Genomic DNA, 19236 nt, shown 5'->3' on the forward strand with positions numbered 1-19236 from the left:
AGCCCGGATAACGTGGCCAGTTTGTCGCCGTAGTGTGGCTATCACGGGTACTGATGGTGTTTAACGAGGCAATGTTTTTCTCGCACTAGTATGAGGAGACCAAGCCAGCGAGCGGTTCTGAGTTGCGGCTCAAATCCCTGTCAACTGACGGCGAAAAAGCTGAAAACATCTGCAGCGCTTTGTCAAAAACAATTCTGGTGTAGCAGCAGCGACGAAGAAGCAAGCTTTTCTGTCGGCGTCGTTTGTTTATCTTCATAGAGTCGTCGGGTTGGAGTTTGCCTGAAAATCTCTCAGCTGTCCGTGGATTAACAACACAAAACTCGGGACTCCAAAGCGCTGTGATATAAGTGTTAATTGTCAAAATTGTGGATTATGCTCCTGCTTCACGTGTGATTATCTGCGTTTTTGGATGTTGCTTGTTCTCCAGTTTGTGGGTAACTTAAAGTCGAAATTCAGTTAAGTCCGGACAAGACCCAGCGGACACTTGTTGAAATAACAGTTTATAACCGAGCAAACATTTGCTAACGTCAGTAGCGAGATTTAGCTAAAGAGGCTTACAACTTTCTCCAATACCACGCTATTTTTTTTTTTTTTAAAGCCACAACAGGCTCTTGATACATGCCGTTTTAATGTTAAACGGAGTCGAGTGTCGACAAGTTGGCAAAGTGCGTTTGTCACAATTGTTGAGACGGCACTGACAGCAGCTTAGCTAACTTGGCTAGCTGCAGCTGTTCCTCGGCTCTCCGTTCACCTCCAGCGTTATCTGTTAGCATTGACAGCTAACGTCAAGTTAACACTCAAACAAGTGGTTCGCTGGAAATGTGTCAATATGAAGTTATATTGTGCCATTCACTTATTTTAATCAGCACGTCCGTCTCAGCCAAAGTTGTTCGAGTTAACTTGCAAACACATATAATTTGAAAAGACTTTGTTTAGTCCGCTTTATATGTATAAAAGAGCAACTTTTATGAACGGGGAGCCTCAACGTTAGCTTAGCTACGTTAGCTTAGATAGAGTACCGTAACCCTGATTGTTGACTGATTTAGCTTTAGCCAACCGGTAATGTGTGCTATGTTTTAAAACACTGATGGGTTCACTACAACGCTCACTGAGAGGCTTTGACAAATAGACTCCCTGCACCGTCTTCCACTTCCCCCTGAAGTTGTAAAACTGCGGCCCGCACGATGTCCGGCTCCCCGGGCACTGGTGGCTCAAACCCCAGGAAGTTCAGCGAAAAGATAGCGCTGCACAACCAGAAGCAAGCAGAGGAGACGCGGGCCTTTGAACAGCTGATGACAGACCTCACTGTTTCAAGGGTAAATACAATTCATTTTCAGCCAATTGTCATTTGTCAGTGATATTTTGCACGAATGCGTTTTATTGCATTTTACGGACAAAGCTCCCTCTTTCATACAGTCTGATTGCTGAATGAGATTTCTGAGATTCAACCTGTAACGTTACTTCTGTTTTATTTATTTTTTTCTTACGTTTCTTTTTCATACATTCATCAAGAAGTGACAGACCGTATTTGCCACAATCATAAGGTTATTACATAAACCGTACAAGACCTGTTCTTTGATTGCAACCAGCAGTGAAACAGGAAATGGGAAATTTCTCCTCTGCATCTGTAATTTACCACCCGCCAAAAGTTCCTCTGGTTTAAATACCCACAGGAAGCACTATTGGGTGTTAAAATGCAGTATGCATGTCTTCAGACCCTGCTGTTTTTGCACCTTGTCATTTGGTTACAGTTAATGAATTCCCAGGGGTTAAAAGACTGACTGGACAGAGAAGGGAGAAGTGGAGTCAACTGGGCATGTCATATGGAATATATTTGTATTGGTTCATTTGCAATGTAGGTGCTCAGGTAGATTTACGACTTGTGATATTTTAAGAAACTTGTCCAAATATTGAGGCATAATCTCACAACAGTCTGATATTTTGTGGTGCCATATTTAGATATCTTAAGCACAGCTAAAATGAATTCAAGTGTGCCTTACATATCCATTTTAGGTCGATAAAGATTTAAGCATTGAGTATGAAAGTTGTCTCAACTGTTTAGAGTTGTTTCTCAGCAGCAGGTAACATGATGCTTATTGCTGATTAGGATGGCAGCTAACAATTACTGTCAATAAAATAGTGTATTTGTAATGTGAGGAAATAGTGAAAACTGTTCACAAGGTGACAACTTCAGGTGTATTGTTTTGTCTAACCAGCTGTCCAAAACTCAAAGAAAATTGTAAGTTACAATCATACAAAGCAGAGAAAAGTACCAAAACCTCCCATTCAACAGGTTGGAACCAGAATTATTATTTTTTTCTTCTTTATAAATGACTGAAACGATTGATTGATTAATGTTTTGGTGATTGCCTTATCCGTTAATTGACTGGTCATTTTAGCTGTACTTCAGATGTGTTGACAAATTATGTGTCATTTAAAAACATACATACATTTTAAGTCTTTTGGGTTTTGGGCTGTTGGTCGGACAAAACAAGGCATCACTTTGGGCGCTGGGAAGGTTCGCCTAATTTTCTGATAGTAAAAATAATTATCAGTTGCTGCTCTCAAGAAGAATTTACGTCCAGCTGAATCCTCAGCGTCAGATAGAAATGCTAAATTATGATTTGAAAAAATAAAATTGTTTTGAAAAAGAGATGGTGAGGCTGACGTTTATAAGGATAGATGAATTTTAAGGCCAAAGGTACAGTTTGTTGTTACTTAAAATTGTATAAGCAACTAGGTTTGCTGTTTAAGTCTTATATTAGATATTTGGTCACCGCTCATACGAGACCCTTCTCCAGGTCTCCAGTAGCATTTTCTTAGTGATCTACGTATCATTTGAACTGGTTTATTGAGAACCTCACAGGCAAATATATATATGGATTTTTGTTGCTGCTGTCTAAGGAGTTGTGATTTCTTTGTTTTTTTCTCCATCTTAAGATAATTTTAAGAATATACACTACACGTTCCAGTAATAAAAATGCTGATCCCTAGGAGAATATAAAGGCTCTTTTCACATTATTTTCATGCCACCGGTTCATAATGTGCTCTTTCTACGAGAGCGAGAGGCCTGAATGGCCATTCAAAGAGGATGTGGTTTTAGAGGCGACGCTGAATGAAGTTTGCCATAAGGTATGAACTGCCAGTGACCCCTGTGAGACAGAAAAGCCCAGTCAGCAAGGCTGGCCAGGGCACAGGACACACTGCCAGCAAACAGCTGGATTTAGAAGTCGCTGCTTCAACATTTACACCAGTGACCAAAGGACTGAATATGAACTCCACGAGTGGCTCTGAAGAGCTGTATGTGGTGCCTGGGTGCACAGATAGACTCAAGCCTTCTCTAGGCTGCTTTACTGCAGGGAGTTGGCATATTTATACGCATACCACACCACCTGCCTGAGCAACTTGTGTGCATCGCAGTATCTTACATTTTGGCGCCAATGTTAACAGGTTGGAGCAGCGTGGCAGCAGTGTGTTGCCGATCATCATGAACCAGATGTGTGTGAAGTCTGCATGTTTGATGTTGTGTAATAGCTAACACTGTCACTGGATTAAGAGGTTTAAATGGGGATTTGTGTTTTAAATATTTTCATATTTTTTTCATTTGTCCTAGATGAAAAATGTAATGTTAGTGGTGGGACATCCAAGTTAATCACAGTACTGTCTGAAAAATGTTTCTATCTCCCTCTGCTTTGGGCAGCGGGGACAGTTGTAGTCTGACATTTATTGGCCACAATTCACTAGGGGTGTAACGTGTGTGTAATTGGCCGTGTTAGAGTGACAGATGTGTTTCGTTTGTATTCGGTGCAGCAGGGAAAACGCAAACATTTTGAAAATGTTTTTATGTGTAAACATTTAGCGGTGTCTTATTGGCCATAATTCTTACTGTAACAGTTAAGGCCCTAATATGCTGGCATATTGTCAATAAGGGGAAAAAAATATATGTGTATATCAGTAATGCTCCATTATAAGACTGACCTAGTGATAATTCCTAAACAACTGCAGCTTACACTCATTTATACAGAGCAGACACAAAAGACTGACTAAAAATACACATTGTAGCGGGGCTCAAGGACTTTGACTATATGCTTGTATTCAGTATGGTCGTATTTCCGCAGCGCAGGTACAACACTCCTATTGCATTCATTTAGCCTATTACTTTGGCACGGTCTGAATTTGCAGTGAGAGGCTGCCTGAACGCTGACTTGCCCTCCAGTCTGTTTTTGTCTCGTTACGCTATTAGACACATTTAGGTGTGATTTTTGACAGCAACCTGACTTTCGAAGAGCAGGTAAAGAGAGTTTCGCAGTCCTGCTTTCTTAAACTCAGAAATGTCTTTTTGTTTATTTTTATTTTTTATCACATGCTGATTTTGAGAAGGTAATTCATGCTTTAATTTCATCTCGTCTAAACTACTGCAACTCGCTCTATACCTGTCTCTGTCAAAAATCAATCCCATATGTCCAGTTTGTTCATGATGCTGCAGCTAGAATTTGAACAGCTTTCATCTTTTAAATCCCTTCTTAAAACAACTTTTATGTGAATCTCTAGATGCCCATTAAGCTGATAAAATGAAATGATGTAAAAATAAAATGTTGCTGGCGAACAAGAAAAATGCAGTGAATGTACATTTAGTTACGTTTCCCAAGCCCATCCCTAATCTTTTGCCATATTCACAATCCCTCTGACAGATCTGTCCATTATCTTTAAATCTATTGGGAAAAGTGAATAAGGTCAGTCTTTGAGATTCAAATTGTGCCCTTTCAGCAGTATACGGAAGAAATGCCCCTCTGATTTGCCTATTCCTGATCACAGCTGATGATTGGCTCTGTTTACCTTGCCTTGGCAAAACAAATTCCCTTGTGTTCTCTGTGAGGTGATCGCTGTGGCATCTCTTGGTGTGCTGGTTTGGAGGCCAAGCTGCTCTTTTCCTAGAATGTATCCTCTGAACTTGTGCCCCGTATGTTACTTCTGCGCTCCATTAAACCCCAAACCCCTTTGGGTTGTTATGCATACAGGCCTACATGAATACCTAATGATACCTAATTGTAACGTGGGACAACTGTTGTTTAGACACTGGAGTAGCTGCTTGTGTCTCAACATGACTTTACAACATTTATATTCTGTACATCCACAGTTTGCTGTAAGTGCTTTGAAGAGGCATACATAGAAATGTTAAAATAGCAATTTTATGAGCACTGCTGACTGAAATTTTAGACATTCACAGCTACAGTGTTGTGATTGCACAAATGGATGAGTATGATGAAAGAAAAATAAAGGAACTAGAGAGCTGATGTCACAATGGCAGTGGTGGGAAAGACGATCCCTAATCAGATTGTTATTTCACCCTGAAGCTTTATGTTCTTTGCACGTGAAGACTCCATGCATATGACAGTTGTGTTTGTTTTTGTCCCCCTTTTTTGACTTGACAGGTGCAGTTTCAGAAGATCCAGCAGCTTCGTTTGTCTCAGTCGCGGGCGCAGTACTATGGAGGCTCCTTGCCTAACGTCAATCAGATCGGCAACACCAGCACTGAATTTCAGGTGGGATCTCATCACGTTCAGAATATACGGCACCACCACAAAATTTAAAATCAGTTTAGACCTCTCTTAGACAGTCAGCAACACTAAACATTATGGACCACTTTATCTTTTATTAAGCCTAGCCCTAGAACTTACTACTTCAATAAACTCCCACATTCAGTAGAATTCACTTCAGTAGAATGTTTTTTGATTCCAGGATAAGGCATAATCTTTGTCTTGAAAACCAGACATTTAGGTTTATCAGTAGTGCTTATTCCAGGGTTATTGCATTGAATTGAACTGTACCTTGAATATGCCATATGTGATGTATTTTTTGCTCAAGTTAAAACACTTTCAACCCACTTGGATGTGTCCATTTGTGCAGTCCCGGGCAAATTTGCGTCTTTCCATTGACTTCGTAATCAATCGCGCCACACCAAAATCAGCATTGTGTTGCAGAGGAATGTGCGCTTATACCTATAATGTCACATTGCATTGTGGCAAAAAGTGAGCTAGGTTCTTTGTCTTTGCTGGAAGGACCTGCTGTTTTTTTTGATGGAGCCCTATGTATCAGCAACCCAGCTGTGCCAACGCAGCAGTGCAATTCAAATACATGAGTAGGCGGCATTTTTTCACATAGTGGTAGTGTGAGTCTGAACACAGCCTTGTAGACATTCGGGTGCTCTATATCAGAGTTTATTTTGTGTGAATGTACTCAAATGCTTTTCTTAAAGCGAAAGGATGATTGACGTCAAAGTAAACGTGAATACTTTCTTTTAAAACCTGCTTAACTTGGAATTGCCATCTACCAAATTCAAGATGTTTTTCAAGTTTAGGATTTTTTTCAATGCCTGACCACAATAAACCTAAGTTCTAATGTTGTCCAGTCCAGAGTGTAGGGCTGTCCCCGACTAAGGATTTACATAGTCGTGACCTGCCAACAGTCGAATCTTATGTGTTTTTGAGCGAGGCTATTGTGATCCGGGGGGGGTTTAACACATGGTAGCTCCGCTTTAATCTTGAGAAGCTGCAGAAATGCAGTCTCTATTCATTCAACTTATACTTTAGATTTCCAACTAAACTGAGGCTTTTTGAAGACCCCCTTTCACTCTCTCTCTCTCTCGCCTGTCATTCACCGGTCTTGTGTACAGTTTAGCATGCAGTCCGTGCTGCCAGCGTGGAGGTCGCGGGTATATTTCACGTAGCCGGCTATTTAAAAACAATAAAATATTCTTTGTGTGGTTGATCAATGGTGATAAATTATCCGATAGTCCCGCGAGGTGCACACAACTCGGCACAACACCAGTGAAGCTGACGCTCCGTCTCTTCAGTATTGAAAGTTTTATTCTTTTTACATGTTTATTTACAGGATTAAACGTTGACATGTATATTGTAATAAGCTGTATATTAACTCATTGGGAGAAAACTGGTAGATCTATGTAAAATCAGACGTTGAGCACCCCCATATTGCAAAAATGACAATGATCCTTGTTTCATTGCGAAGCTTCGACTGTGAGATTGACAGTCGAATCATGCTCCACCCATCGAAGCATCAAATCTTCGACTATTTGGGGTCAGCCCTACCAGAGAGCAAACTTGTTTAGACCACTGCCCCCCTTCAAAGAACATCTTTTGTCCTGCCACCCCTAGCCACACAACCCCAACATGCGTATATACACACACATATTTGCCAACAGGTGCTCTGTCGACGTACACATAAATATTTAACTTAAAAGGGGCAATGAACAAAATGAAATACACTAACATGTCTGACATGATTTCTTTCATTTTATTCAAAATTAAAATGAGCTCATATTTAAAGTTTACAAGGACAAACAATTAAACCCCAAAAATATTGCAAGGATTTAACGGGACAAGTAAATTTGCTGTTGCAAACACTCAAATGTGTGAAGAGAGCAAAACCTGCGATGTTGGGTACACAGAAGCAGTTGACCAAGGAGTGTTGAGACTAACTTTATTCGTTTGTCGGCTCAAATTCAGTCCGAGACAGGACGTTGAGGGATGAGATACACTTGTATTTCTTCAGCTTGACGTGACAAGTCTTTACGTTGATGATACAATGGTATGATAAATCTTGCAGCACCCTTGGCCCGTCCTTAAGGCTCCAGGGTGCCGCAGCACCTACTTTGGGAACCACTAGTCTAGTCTTTAAAGCAAAACGCTGTACTGGACCTTCAGAACTGCAAACAAGCTTCTCTGGAGAGGCTTAAATAATTTAGCTGCTGACTGGAAAACAGATGGAATAAAAGATCAGTGCAGTAGTTGTCAGCACCACTTCAGGCAGTGCTGTATGAGATCCAGCAGTGCTTCTCTGCAGAGCTGGGCCTGGATCTGTGTCGGCTCTCCAAGGAGTGGGCTATGCTGGGAAACACAGGGTCCAGGTGAAAGTGCCCTTGTTACTCGAAAGAATGGCCCTTTGAGGTAGATCAGTAACTGCAACACCGTGGCCAGGTCCAGAAATCAATCCCCGCATTGAGGGAGAAAGCCCATCTCACTTATGGAGTCCATTCACTTCTCTTCTGCGGACAAAACTCGACAAACTAAATGGCTTCTAGATTACACTTGATGATAACCATTTTGTTCGCTCTAATTCAAGTAAATGAATGCAGGGTACTTAATGTAGCCAGCCTACTAAAACTCACAGATACAATAGTAAATAAATCCCTAATCTATGATTTATGTGCGGTGCGCCCATGACCACCATTCAAATGTGGATCATATATTCAAATTCAGACATTGTTGACTATATAAGCAGCAATTAAAGTGGGAACCACCTGATCTTGCGGTTGAGGTGAACAAGACGATAAAGAATTAGGGCTTTAAACTTTTTTTATTTCAATGTATATTTATACAAAAAAAAAGCCAAAAATGTATATAATTTCCTCTGCATGCTCCTCACTCTGGTGAAGCAGGTTGAATCCAAGTAAATGCTTTGGTATGAGAGTGCATTTTTGTTTTATTCTAATTTTATTACATAATATATTGGTTTTGAGAGTACTTTTTTTTTTTTTTTTTCTTTACATTAATTTCATCACAGTGGATCACTAATGTGGTATTCAAATATAGAAAACACCTTTATGCAGTCATATACTATTGTGTGTCATTACTAAACAGACTATTCTTAATTCCACCTTTGTGCCTGTAGTGTTAATCAGCAGTTCCTTGTGTTTGAAGCATCAATGTAAGACAATGGCTCTGACTAACCCTGTACTCGCTCCGGGAACAGTTGGGCTGCGGTTTTGTTCCTCTGTCCGGCGTCAACTGCCACTGGAAGCGTTTTGAGGGCAGAGTGTTTAGCCTGCTCGATGTTGTTGACTTGTTAATTTGTGCTTCTACTACCAGGCCACAGCTCTCTTCTCGGCGACCCGGTTTTGTTCTGTCGTCTGCACGGTTTCATACCCCTTTATAGCCCTTTTAGAATCAAAGGGTTTTGCCTTCCTGATTTTGGTGACTTGTTCAGATTTTGTAAATTTGGTCCTTGATTTTAATGCTTCTACCATGGTTAAGCAGGCTATGTAGTTAAATTTATTTGTCTGTTTTAATTCTGTTTATTGTTGATATATGATTGTGAGGCTGCTCAGGGTGTGTTCTTTTGAAAATTGGCCAGATTCTCTGTGCCATTCTGTATCTGATTTCCTGCTGATCTTATCTGTCCCCTGTGTGACTCTGTGCTCAGGCATAACCTGAAACTTTAGTTGAAGCAGGAATACAATTTTTTTGCAAACTAGAGGATAATTGGGACGATTTTGGGTCCAGTACGTCCCTTCCGACAATCGTGAGGGTCTTCCCGATTCGAGACTGGTCAGGACAGATTATCAGCCCAAAGTATTTTAAAATGTGGAGGCGTTTACAGACTTAATCTTAAAGTCAACAACTGGGCCGATCAGAAACCCGCCACAGCCAGTGAGAGCAAGCTGACGGGGGAAGCGTCACCTAAGTGTTGTGTATTTTTAAACCATGAAATTTATAAACCATGATTCCGTCTTCTCAGCCACAAATTCATCTACAGTTTTATTCTCTTCTTTTGTTATTCTGTGAAAAACACAGCACGCACAAGCGCAACTAGCTGATGACGACGGTCTGCTCTGTTTGTGTAATGTAAGTCACATTTGATCACACAAGTTTCTGTAAGATCCCAAGTTCCTGGAATTGCCACTCCTGCGTCTTGACTGAATTGTCCGGTGTATGCATTCTTACAATTAAAATATTAAAATTTGGTTTATTCTGTTCTCATGTCTGTGGTATTTTTACCACACATTAACTACATTCAAAATCAGTTGAGATTTGAAAAGCCTCTTGTGTGCACCAGGCATTATTAACTGAAATTGTAGAAAAATTCTGCATTAAAATGCAACTGAAGTTTGATTAAAATTACAAAGTGATTACCAAATGTCCTTTTTTCCTCCATCCCTCCCTGACTGTTGTGTTATGTGTCTGATGTCTCTTTCTCAGGGTGGCTTTCCGTCAGGATTGGACTCGGTCAGAGGGACGCGCCACCATGGGCTGGTCGAGAGGGTTCACAGGGAACGCAACCGCATCAACTCCCCCCATCGCCGACCCATCGACAAGCATGGACGGCAGATATCCTTTCAAGCCTAAGTCATTGACAGTACGAGATCAGTGATGTGGAAGTGGGTGTTGTGGCTTCCAGGTGGTTAGTCTTCATTGTTGTTGGTGTGTTGTTTTTTATCGTTTTTTTTATGGCGGTTTGTGGTGTAGCTTCAAGCGTGACAACACTTACCATTGTAGACAGCTGTTTTATAGCCTCTGGAACAGAATTAGTCGCTTTGCTAATTTGAAATGTGATGCGAAGACAGCGCACTTATATGCAAGTGTAGCAGCCGATTTGATTTTTCTTTTTTTGAGGAAGCTGCAGAAGGGCCTAATTGTTGCAATGGTGGTCATACACAGAATGAGGAACAGAGGAGTGAGTGTTTACACTTAAACTCTCAGCCACATCCTTTCACATTCATTTCGCCAGCGTATCTTCAGCGTTGGAATGAGTAAAAGCAGGATAATCTCTCTTTCTGCTGCATTTTGGTTACAATTTTCATGGTTGGAGGTCATATAATTCAGGCTTTGTATGTTTGTTTGTTTTTTATGCAGTGTGTCTCTGAATTAATCACAGCTGCGTAGGTATCATGTAGTAGAGAATAGAGACATGTAAACCAGCGGTTGAATTGAGACCCAGGATGATTAGCTGCCATTTTATTTTTCAAATAAAGGATTGCCATTTGTAACTATACTGCCTTGAAAATTAACCACAATTAAAGCACTACTGCCAGATATGTCTTGGAAGTTTGAGCTGCACCTAAAAACAAGTTGATTGAAGCACCAATGGAATTATTGCATAATCAATTTGAAGTGCAGAAGGACCGAGGTCTCTTGACATCTTCCCATCTTCATTGTTTTGAATGAGACCATTATGTGCCTCTTATAACCAAATGCATGATCACACAAAAACAAATTACCATTAGAACTGAGTGAATGGAAATACTAAAACAGTACAATTATGATCTATTACAAACTACAGCGTTGTCTCTCCTCCTGCATCAGTATTAGTATTACTTTTATGCTATAAAAAGTTTGGTGTGTATGTATATATGTGTGTGTGTGTGTGTGTGTGTGTGTATATATATATATATATATATATATATATATATATATATATATATATATATATATATATAAATTTATTCTGCCGTTTTTTGGCATCTAACTAGTCCTGTACCATTTGTCCTACAAACTTGGTTCCAACTTCAAATTGTACATCATCTTCATGAGATGGGTGCTATTACCTGTGTGGCTGATATTTGTAATGGTTGATTTTATATTAATATTTCTATGCATTTTAAAATTAATGGTTCCTATGGGAGCAGGGACTCCACTCTTCCAAATTTAAGAGCTTAGTGCTCCGGCATATATGCAGCCAGAGACTCAGTTTCAGCTGTAAGTTGCAGAAAAGATGTTGATCTTTCAAAGTTGTATTTGGTGTTTGCTAAAAAAATGTTTAGTTTATGAGCTATGTCCTTCCAAAGTAAAGGGTTTTACAGCTTTTAGCAGACTTTACCAGTGTGTCATGTGATCAGTTAGAGTGGAGACAGGAGGATTTTGCAGACCAGAAATTTTTTTTGTAAACTGCTGCTAGTCGCGTATATTTATCTCTATAAGCACAAGAAAGGCACCAAAATGTAGCCACATGCCTTTTCTCCCTCAAAATGTCAAAATCCTGTGGACGTTTAGTTTCCACTGTTTTTTGGCATCTAACTAGTCCTGTACCATTTGTCCTACAAAATTGGTTTCAACTTCAAATTGTACATCTTTTTCATGAGATGGGTGCAATTACTGTGTGGCTGATATCTGTAATGGTTGATTTTATATTAATAGTTTTATGCATTTTAAAATGACTGTGTTCCTATGAAGGAAAGGCTTTCAAGTTTCTTTGTCAATCATGTCTTATTCTGACAAAAAAATGGCACCAACAGAAGGCATGTTTTGCTCTGTGATGGCTACTCCACTGTTCAAGAATAAAATAAATGAACAGCCACAGAATTGTGCTGTGAAAGGCTTAATAGCTTGATCGCTCAATAGCTGTGATGGCGCAATTGTTAAGACGCATGCCTTTGGGGTGGCCATTGTGTCCCTGAGCAAGACACTTAACCCCTCATTGCTCCAGAGGCATGCGAACTCTGACATGTAGTAATAATAATAATAATCCTTATTTGTAGAGCACTTTTCAAAAACAAGTTACAAAGTGCTTTAACAAGTGGAAAGAAAAATGTATAGCAATTGTGAGTCGCTTTGGATGTCAGATAAATGTATGTTTATTTATTTTATTCTTCAACAGCGCAGTAGACATCACAGAAGATATGTTTATAAGCAAAACATGCCTTCTGTTGGTGCTTAGGAGCACATCATTGAGTATCTTAGCTGATGGAGCCGCACATTGCACCGACAGCGGTAGCAATCGTAAAAAAATAGCTGGCAGCTCTCACACGCATTTTCTTAAGGAAATGCCCATTCTAGTTAAAACAGTTCTGTAAATACTATACAGTTAATGAGATAGTTTGTAGTAAAGGGATTCAGAACATAGAACATAATTTCCTGATCTGGTTTCACACCCAATATGTTGCATTTACATGAAACACCACTTTGCCCACTGATCCATCAGCACGCCTCCACCTCATAGCATTTTAATAAGCAGATCTGTTTATTCCTTGCCTCGGGACAGAGATGATTCAGTAACCTGGTGTGTGACAGCTGGAGGGGAGTTTGTTCTATGTCCTAGTGTATATGTCTGCGACAAACGATCGGAACAGATGCATTAAGTCCTGGTCATTAGGATGAAGAAAAAAATCCACAAATCATTGTCAGTACAGTGTGACATCACTGATAAAACAAGCTTGTTTCTACTGTTTGTATAGAGTTGTGTGTGTGTGTGTGTTTTGGTTTTTTTCTTCCAAGCGGGCAAGGCTGATGTTGGGGGATGATCTACAGTGAGGGACTTGTACACGACTGTTTAAATTGAAGAAAATTCAACTAGCTAGCATAGCTATAAACATTCTTGACTGTTTCCAAGGGTTCCTGACTGATCATTACAATTACATTTATTCAGTTAGCGGACACTATTATCCAAAGCGACTTACTGTTGCTGTATATGTCAGAGGTCGGACGCCTCTGGAGCAGCTAAGGGGTAAGTGTTTTGCTCAGCAACACACTGGTGGATGTTTCACAGTGGAGAAATGAGCCTGGGGCTCCCACACCCAAGGCATGTGTCTTATCCACTGCTCCATCACGACCCCACCACCATCATCAGTGTAATTTAAATGAATAAATACAATATAAGCAAGCTCTTAGAGAGTAGAGACACTCCTGTAGAAGTCTGCTCTTGTTAGGGTCAAATAGGAAACAGTTGGCCCATTTGTATTTGATGGTTGGTGTTGGTTCCACAAGTGTGTACTGTGCATCCACGTGTCCTGTAGGCGTATAGATGATGTGGTCAAAATGGGGTAAAGGTCACTGGTGAAAGAGATTGTGGACACAGGACTGTCCACTCAACTTGTGGTCATGAGATATACACTACTGTGCAAAAGTTTTAAGCAGTGTGTGGGGGAAATGCTGTAAAGTAAGAATGCTTTCAAAATAGACATAGTTTATATTTATCAATTAACAAAATGCAAAGTAAGTGAACAGAAGAACAATTTAAATCAAATCAGTGTTTAGTGTGACCACCCTTTGTCTTCAAAACAGCATCCATTCTTGTAGGTTCACTTGCACAAAGTCAGGGATTTTGTAGGCATATCAACAGGTGCAGGATTACACAATTATTCCATACAGATGCTAATGATAGCCAATTCAATATGTAGGTTGAAACACAATCATTAACTGAAACAGAAACGGCTGGAAGGATACAACTGGGTGAGGAACAACCGAACTCGGCTAACAAGGTGAGGTTGTTGAAGACTGTTTACTGTCAAAAGTCATACACCATGGCAAGACTGAACACAGCAAGAAGACACAAGGCAGTTACTGTATACTGCATCAGCAAGATCTCTCCCAGGCAGAAATCGCAAGGCAGGCGGGTTTCCAGATGTGCTGTCAAAGCTCTGTTGAAGAAGCACAAAGAGACGGGCAACGTGGAGGACTGTCGACACAGTAGTAGTAGTAAAGAAACTTACTGCAGCAGATGAAAGACGCATCATGCTTACTTCCCTTCGCAGTTAGTAGATGTCTAACAGTTCAGAGCTCATAGCTGGCAGAAAACCGTTGGATCCTGGTCCACTTATCTTCTGTCCAAAGAAGTCGGAAGTGGCCATCTAGGGAGACTTGCGGCCAAAAAGCCATAAATGGAAACAAGGCCACGTCGGAGTAAAAAAAAATTGGATTTGGGTTACATTGGCCTGCAGTCTGAACTTAGGCTTTGTTAAGGAAAAGGGACTGAAAAAAAGATTTTACTTAATTTTACTCATGCATATTTGTTGAAAAAAAAGATTTTATCATAATAGTTTTAAATGTTCTACCTCAGATTTGTGTAATAATCAACTGTTTCACATCAAGTGTTTGTCATGTTCTGACCATAAAGAATAGTTTAAAACCAAAAAAACCAAAAAACATCTGGTTACTTCAACTTTCCCTCAGGAGCAAATATCAGCCTCTAAACTTAATGATTTGACAATTATTGTGATAATTATTGATATCAATTGGTTAGATACTTATTCATCATGCAATACTATCAGGGAGGCATCTGATTGGCCCCAAATTTATTCTACAGCATGGCAAATATAAATATAATCTATTAACATGGATTTTTTTTAAAAAACATTCTAACTTTGCAGCATTTTTCCACATCTATTCTAATTCTAACATCGATTCTTTATCCTCTTAATAATGATCCTGCAACTTAACCAGACCAGTGTAAGAAATAAGGGTCCAGTTCCACAATGCGTATTGACATTCCAAACTATAAATACTTATTTCAATAAGATACCTCTTAACCGCTATATCAGTTTCTCCACAAAAATCTACTGATATCAGGACAATTGATCAATGGATGCAAATTTTATTTCATTGTACGTTAAAACTTAAATTGCTCTTTCTTGCACAAAATCTTGTGATGAGGCAGTCATTGCAAATATTTCTTAACAATCAACCACTCAAAGGGCAGTAAATGTGTATTGCCAAAATATTGCAATTATTAATTATGCCTTAATCAGATATTTACTAATTTTATAATTGCATAATTGTGTAGATTTTATGTAGGCAAAATCCTTGTATAGCTGCTTGTGTTTAGCATTTTATTTCGGAAGCATTTTATGATATATTTATTGAAATTCTCTTTATGTCCCGACAGCAACCAATAATTCGAATGCGCTGACACAAATATCTGTGGCTGTTGCAGGACAGTAATAAGCACAGCCTACCTGCGTGCACTCTGCCAACGTACACTCAGTGAATGTGAACATGTGTTTTGGGGGAGTGGCTTTGGAGGGGGGTGCCTTAAGGGAAGGAGTGGGATTTTCTTCGGTTGGATACTTTTCAAAGTCTAGCTGTCTTTTGCTGGTTTCTCCAATCTTGCCTACCCTAACTTTGAAAAGTTTGACTTGTTATGTTAAATGGTTAAACGGTATTTGTAGAAAAATGTTTATTTTCCACAAAGTAAGGTATTGAAGAAAGTATTGTTTTGCATTAATATTGTGTCAGCACTAGCACTGAAAATCCCAGTACTCAGCCCTTTTGCCAGTTATGCTCACTAAGAACAAACTTTGTAGATGGGGGCCCCCAGGAAAAAGCAGAGCACTTGGGGGGTCCATAGTTCAGCTGTTTAACATCCATTAAGAATCTGTTCAGCCTGGCAGCTGCAAACTAGACCATAATCTGCTATGTAGAGTGGTTTAAATGATGATGACTGGGAGCAGCGCAACATCTTGAAAAGGAAAATGTATAGTGTAGTACTTAAAGAAATAGAAGGCGCTTTTCTAATTATGTACCAATTTTACAGTCACTGCTCTTGTAGTAGTGTAGTGGTGTGTAGTTTCTGCATAATGGACATACCGCTTGACCCCAACCCGGAGAAACCACATTAGTGTCCTTTCCACTTAGTTATTTGTGTAAATTTGAAAAGGGGCTTATCCCATCATGTTTTGTGTGAGGGACAATGAGTTATAGCAGGGCTCTAGTCTCTGTAAATCTCTATACAGATGCTGTGTAGGACATTGGTTGGCCTTAAGACACGTCTTGTGTGAGAGACACAGGTTCAATTCCCCACTGTGACCCATCCACCATTGTGTCCCTGAGGCGTGTGACCTCTGAAATGCGTAGAATTGTAAGTCGCTTTGGATAAAAGCGTCAGCTAAATGAACAAAGGTATGAATGCTTTAGCTTGTTTATGTTGATTGATCAACATTTTTAATACCCTTCTCTAAATAACTACCCAGAGAGGAGACAGTTTCCTGAGCAAAGTAGCTCGACTTGCAAACAATAAAAGATTGACTGCAAGACGAAACACCGCCCTTCTGAAGTCCTGCCCTTCCACAGACAATGCCAGGAACGCTGCCTCTGCATTCAGTAGTAAATCAAATAATGCTGTCATTGTTTCATTAAGTATTTGAAAAGGGCAGCTCTATTGTTCACACTTGTCTTTCAGCACAATACGGCTTTGATGAGAATGTGCTTAGTATATGAATGCTTTCTTTTCTCTTTGAACATGTCAAACTCTCACCATCGAATATTTTATGTCATGCAGTTGAGCTTAGAGCTATAATTAGAATACATTTTTGTTTCATTATTAAATAAAATAAAAAGTCAGGGTGAAGTCAAATACAGGCGCTTTTGTACTTATAGGTCAGACTGGAAATGTGTTTGTTCTAGTTGTCTTCCATTTCTTTCTGTGGTGCTATCTAATAACAAGGAAATACATTCATGCAATGTTTTTTTTAAAGTTAATAAGTATTAAGTGATGTTTCTGTATTTGTACCTGTAATTTCCTTATCTAAAACCTACATAGAGAGCTCTCCGTATGGAGCAGTGTACCTGTCCCCGCCTCTGGACAACAACTGGAGAAGGTGAGTAACAGATATGTTGAGTTGTTGACAAAATGGTTATTGTTTTCTCTTCCTCTAACCAGATTATTTTACAACAGGAACTGTTTCCTCTTGCCAGTTTGTTTCCTGTATCAAGCCTCTCTGTGCTTACTAGTACTTTCTTTTTAAATTCACCCACCATCAAACGCAAATCAGAAATAATATATAACCAGCAGATGTCAAGGGCTGAACTGAAGCAGGGTGGCAGGTGGAGTTTTCGCTTTCATTATTTCTGCACAAATGTTTCAAGTGCTGTGTCTACCTAAAGGTGTTTGACAGATAGCCTTTTGCTTTAAAGGTCAATGCCCAACAGCAATCGACATACTGTTTAGGGATTTTATGTTGTCACAGCTTCAATGCCTTGTGGTATAGAATCTCCAACTAAGCAGAAATTCAATAACAGTACCTGCTGGAAAACAATGATACATGAGCTGGCCTTAGTGTGAACAGTAAGATCCTTTTTCTAGCTCTGGTTGTGCCTATGCAGAGCGGTCACTGTATTGGTGGACAGCTTTTCCTCAGTGTTTACAAGGGAGTGAATTATGGCCCTGTGATAAAAAGCTCAGCCAAGCTCCTCCCCACTCGCTGTCTTTCACTCTTGCTCTGTGTCCACACTTGTGTTGTGTATGCTGGCTTGGCCGGCTGCCAATCACCCTGCCTGTTGCAGACACAGACATTTGCCAGGGTCCTTGTTGAGCGTACTATAACAGCATGTACTGTAGAAGTGAATAAGGTCCACGCCCTCTCGTCATTGTTGACGGCAGAAAACAGGTTTGCTTAGAAACAACCAGACTTCAAGTGTTCTTAGGGTTGGTGTGTCTCTGGGAGGGCCTTGTGGCACAAAGCACTGACTCTCATGTTTAATTTACGCAGCATTGCTTTGTTCCAGACTATGTTTCTCAATGAAAGCTTGAGCATTACGTCATCTAAACTTCAGTTTGTAGGGTAGTAGACCTATCATTCAAACTCTACATGAAGTGAACTTCTAAATTGATGAGATTAATCGTAATCGTGATATAAACCTGTGTTATTTGCTGCGAAGTGATGGACCACAACGGTTTGTGACCACACACCCTGTTTTTGATTGTAGCTGTTCAGTCACAATGGCCCTGCTTTTGGAATTGTGAACAAACAAAAAAAAAAAAAACAAGGTTACATAAACAGTGTTTGATGCAACGTTGTGAAATTGCACACCATTTATCTCTTCTTCATTCTACTCATGTTCATCTCTCCCTGTGGCGATTTCTTCTCTTCCACAATTACCCGCCAAAAGCCCTGTATGTGATTGGCATCTGCTCTGTCAAGTCTCTGCAGGCCAAGCTGAGCCTCCTGCTCCAACCTGCAACAGACTGTTGTCACAGTGTGTAACAGGGATAAACTTCCCTCTCAGCAGTGGATTTTGGCCCACTCCGCTGTCACAGGCAGAGATATACAAGTCTCCCCTTAGTGCTGGCTTAAACGGACTGAATCTGAAAGCTTGGAGAGCACCCAGATCCGTCTGCTTAATGTCCACCTATCCACTTACCATGAGAACATTTCACACAAGTTTTAGTTTTATTGTCTTTTTAGTTTTAGTGTTGATTATGTTTTGACCATAGTGTAACATGACCAGCTCACTTTCCAAAAACGTTCTGATTTGATCTAGATATTTCATCTGGCTTGCATCTTTTTTCTAAAGGATCAGTTAAGACAAACATGGGTGTTTGAAAAAGTCTAACATTGTACTAGCTCACTCTATTTAATAGGATATTAATTGTTGCTTACTAATGATATCAATAGAACACAGGTCTTAATTATTTATTTAAAACTCAAGCATTTAAGTGAAAACAATATGAAAACACTCAAACCACCAGTGCAAGTATTACTGACATCAAACAGTGCAAGTAGGAGTAAACCATTTCATCTGCCGCATCTGGCAGTGTCAGTGTTTTATCTCCTGTTGCTGTTTTTCAATCATTTTGCATCATCAAGATCTTTTGCCAACTGAGTGAGGTAGCCTACTCGATAATGTCTGCTCACACATTTGGACAAAGAAGATGGACATGAATGTTACATAAAAATAGTAGGATAGAACTTAATGGGTAACTTTGGTATTTTTCCACCTGGACCTTGTG

General features: G+C 39.8%; 1 protein-coding gene across 4 annotated transcripts in view; it reads left to right on the plus strand.

Annotated features, from left to right (window-relative positions):
* The first annotated feature begins 58 nt into the window (after positions 1-58).
* crtc3 (CREB regulated transcription coactivator 3) overlaps positions 59-19236 on the plus strand; it is a 44083-nt gene continuing 24905 nt past the window's right edge. For 2 of the 4 annotated variants that reach the window (XM_046032439.1, XM_046032440.1), the window contains exons 1-4: positions 61-1316; positions 5433-5543; positions 9996-10124; positions 17043-17104. In XM_046032439.1, coding sequence (XP_045888395.1) covers positions 1185-1316; positions 5433-5543; positions 9996-10124; positions 17043-17104 — 434 coding nt within the window. In that variant the 5' untranslated portion in view covers positions 61-1184. Of the gene's footprint in view, positions 1317-5432; positions 5544-9995; positions 10125-17042; positions 17105-19236 lie in introns of all 4 variants that reach the window. The other 2 variants (XM_046032438.1, XM_046032441.1) reach the window with 2 other exon arrangements.

The sequence above is a fragment of the Micropterus dolomieu genome, linkage group LG20, assembly GCF_021292245.1.
Source record: "Micropterus dolomieu isolate WLL.071019.BEF.003 ecotype Adirondacks linkage group LG20, ASM2129224v1, whole genome shotgun sequence".
Classification (NCBI taxonomy): domain Eukaryota; kingdom Metazoa; phylum Chordata; class Actinopteri; order Centrarchiformes; family Centrarchidae; genus Micropterus; species Micropterus dolomieu.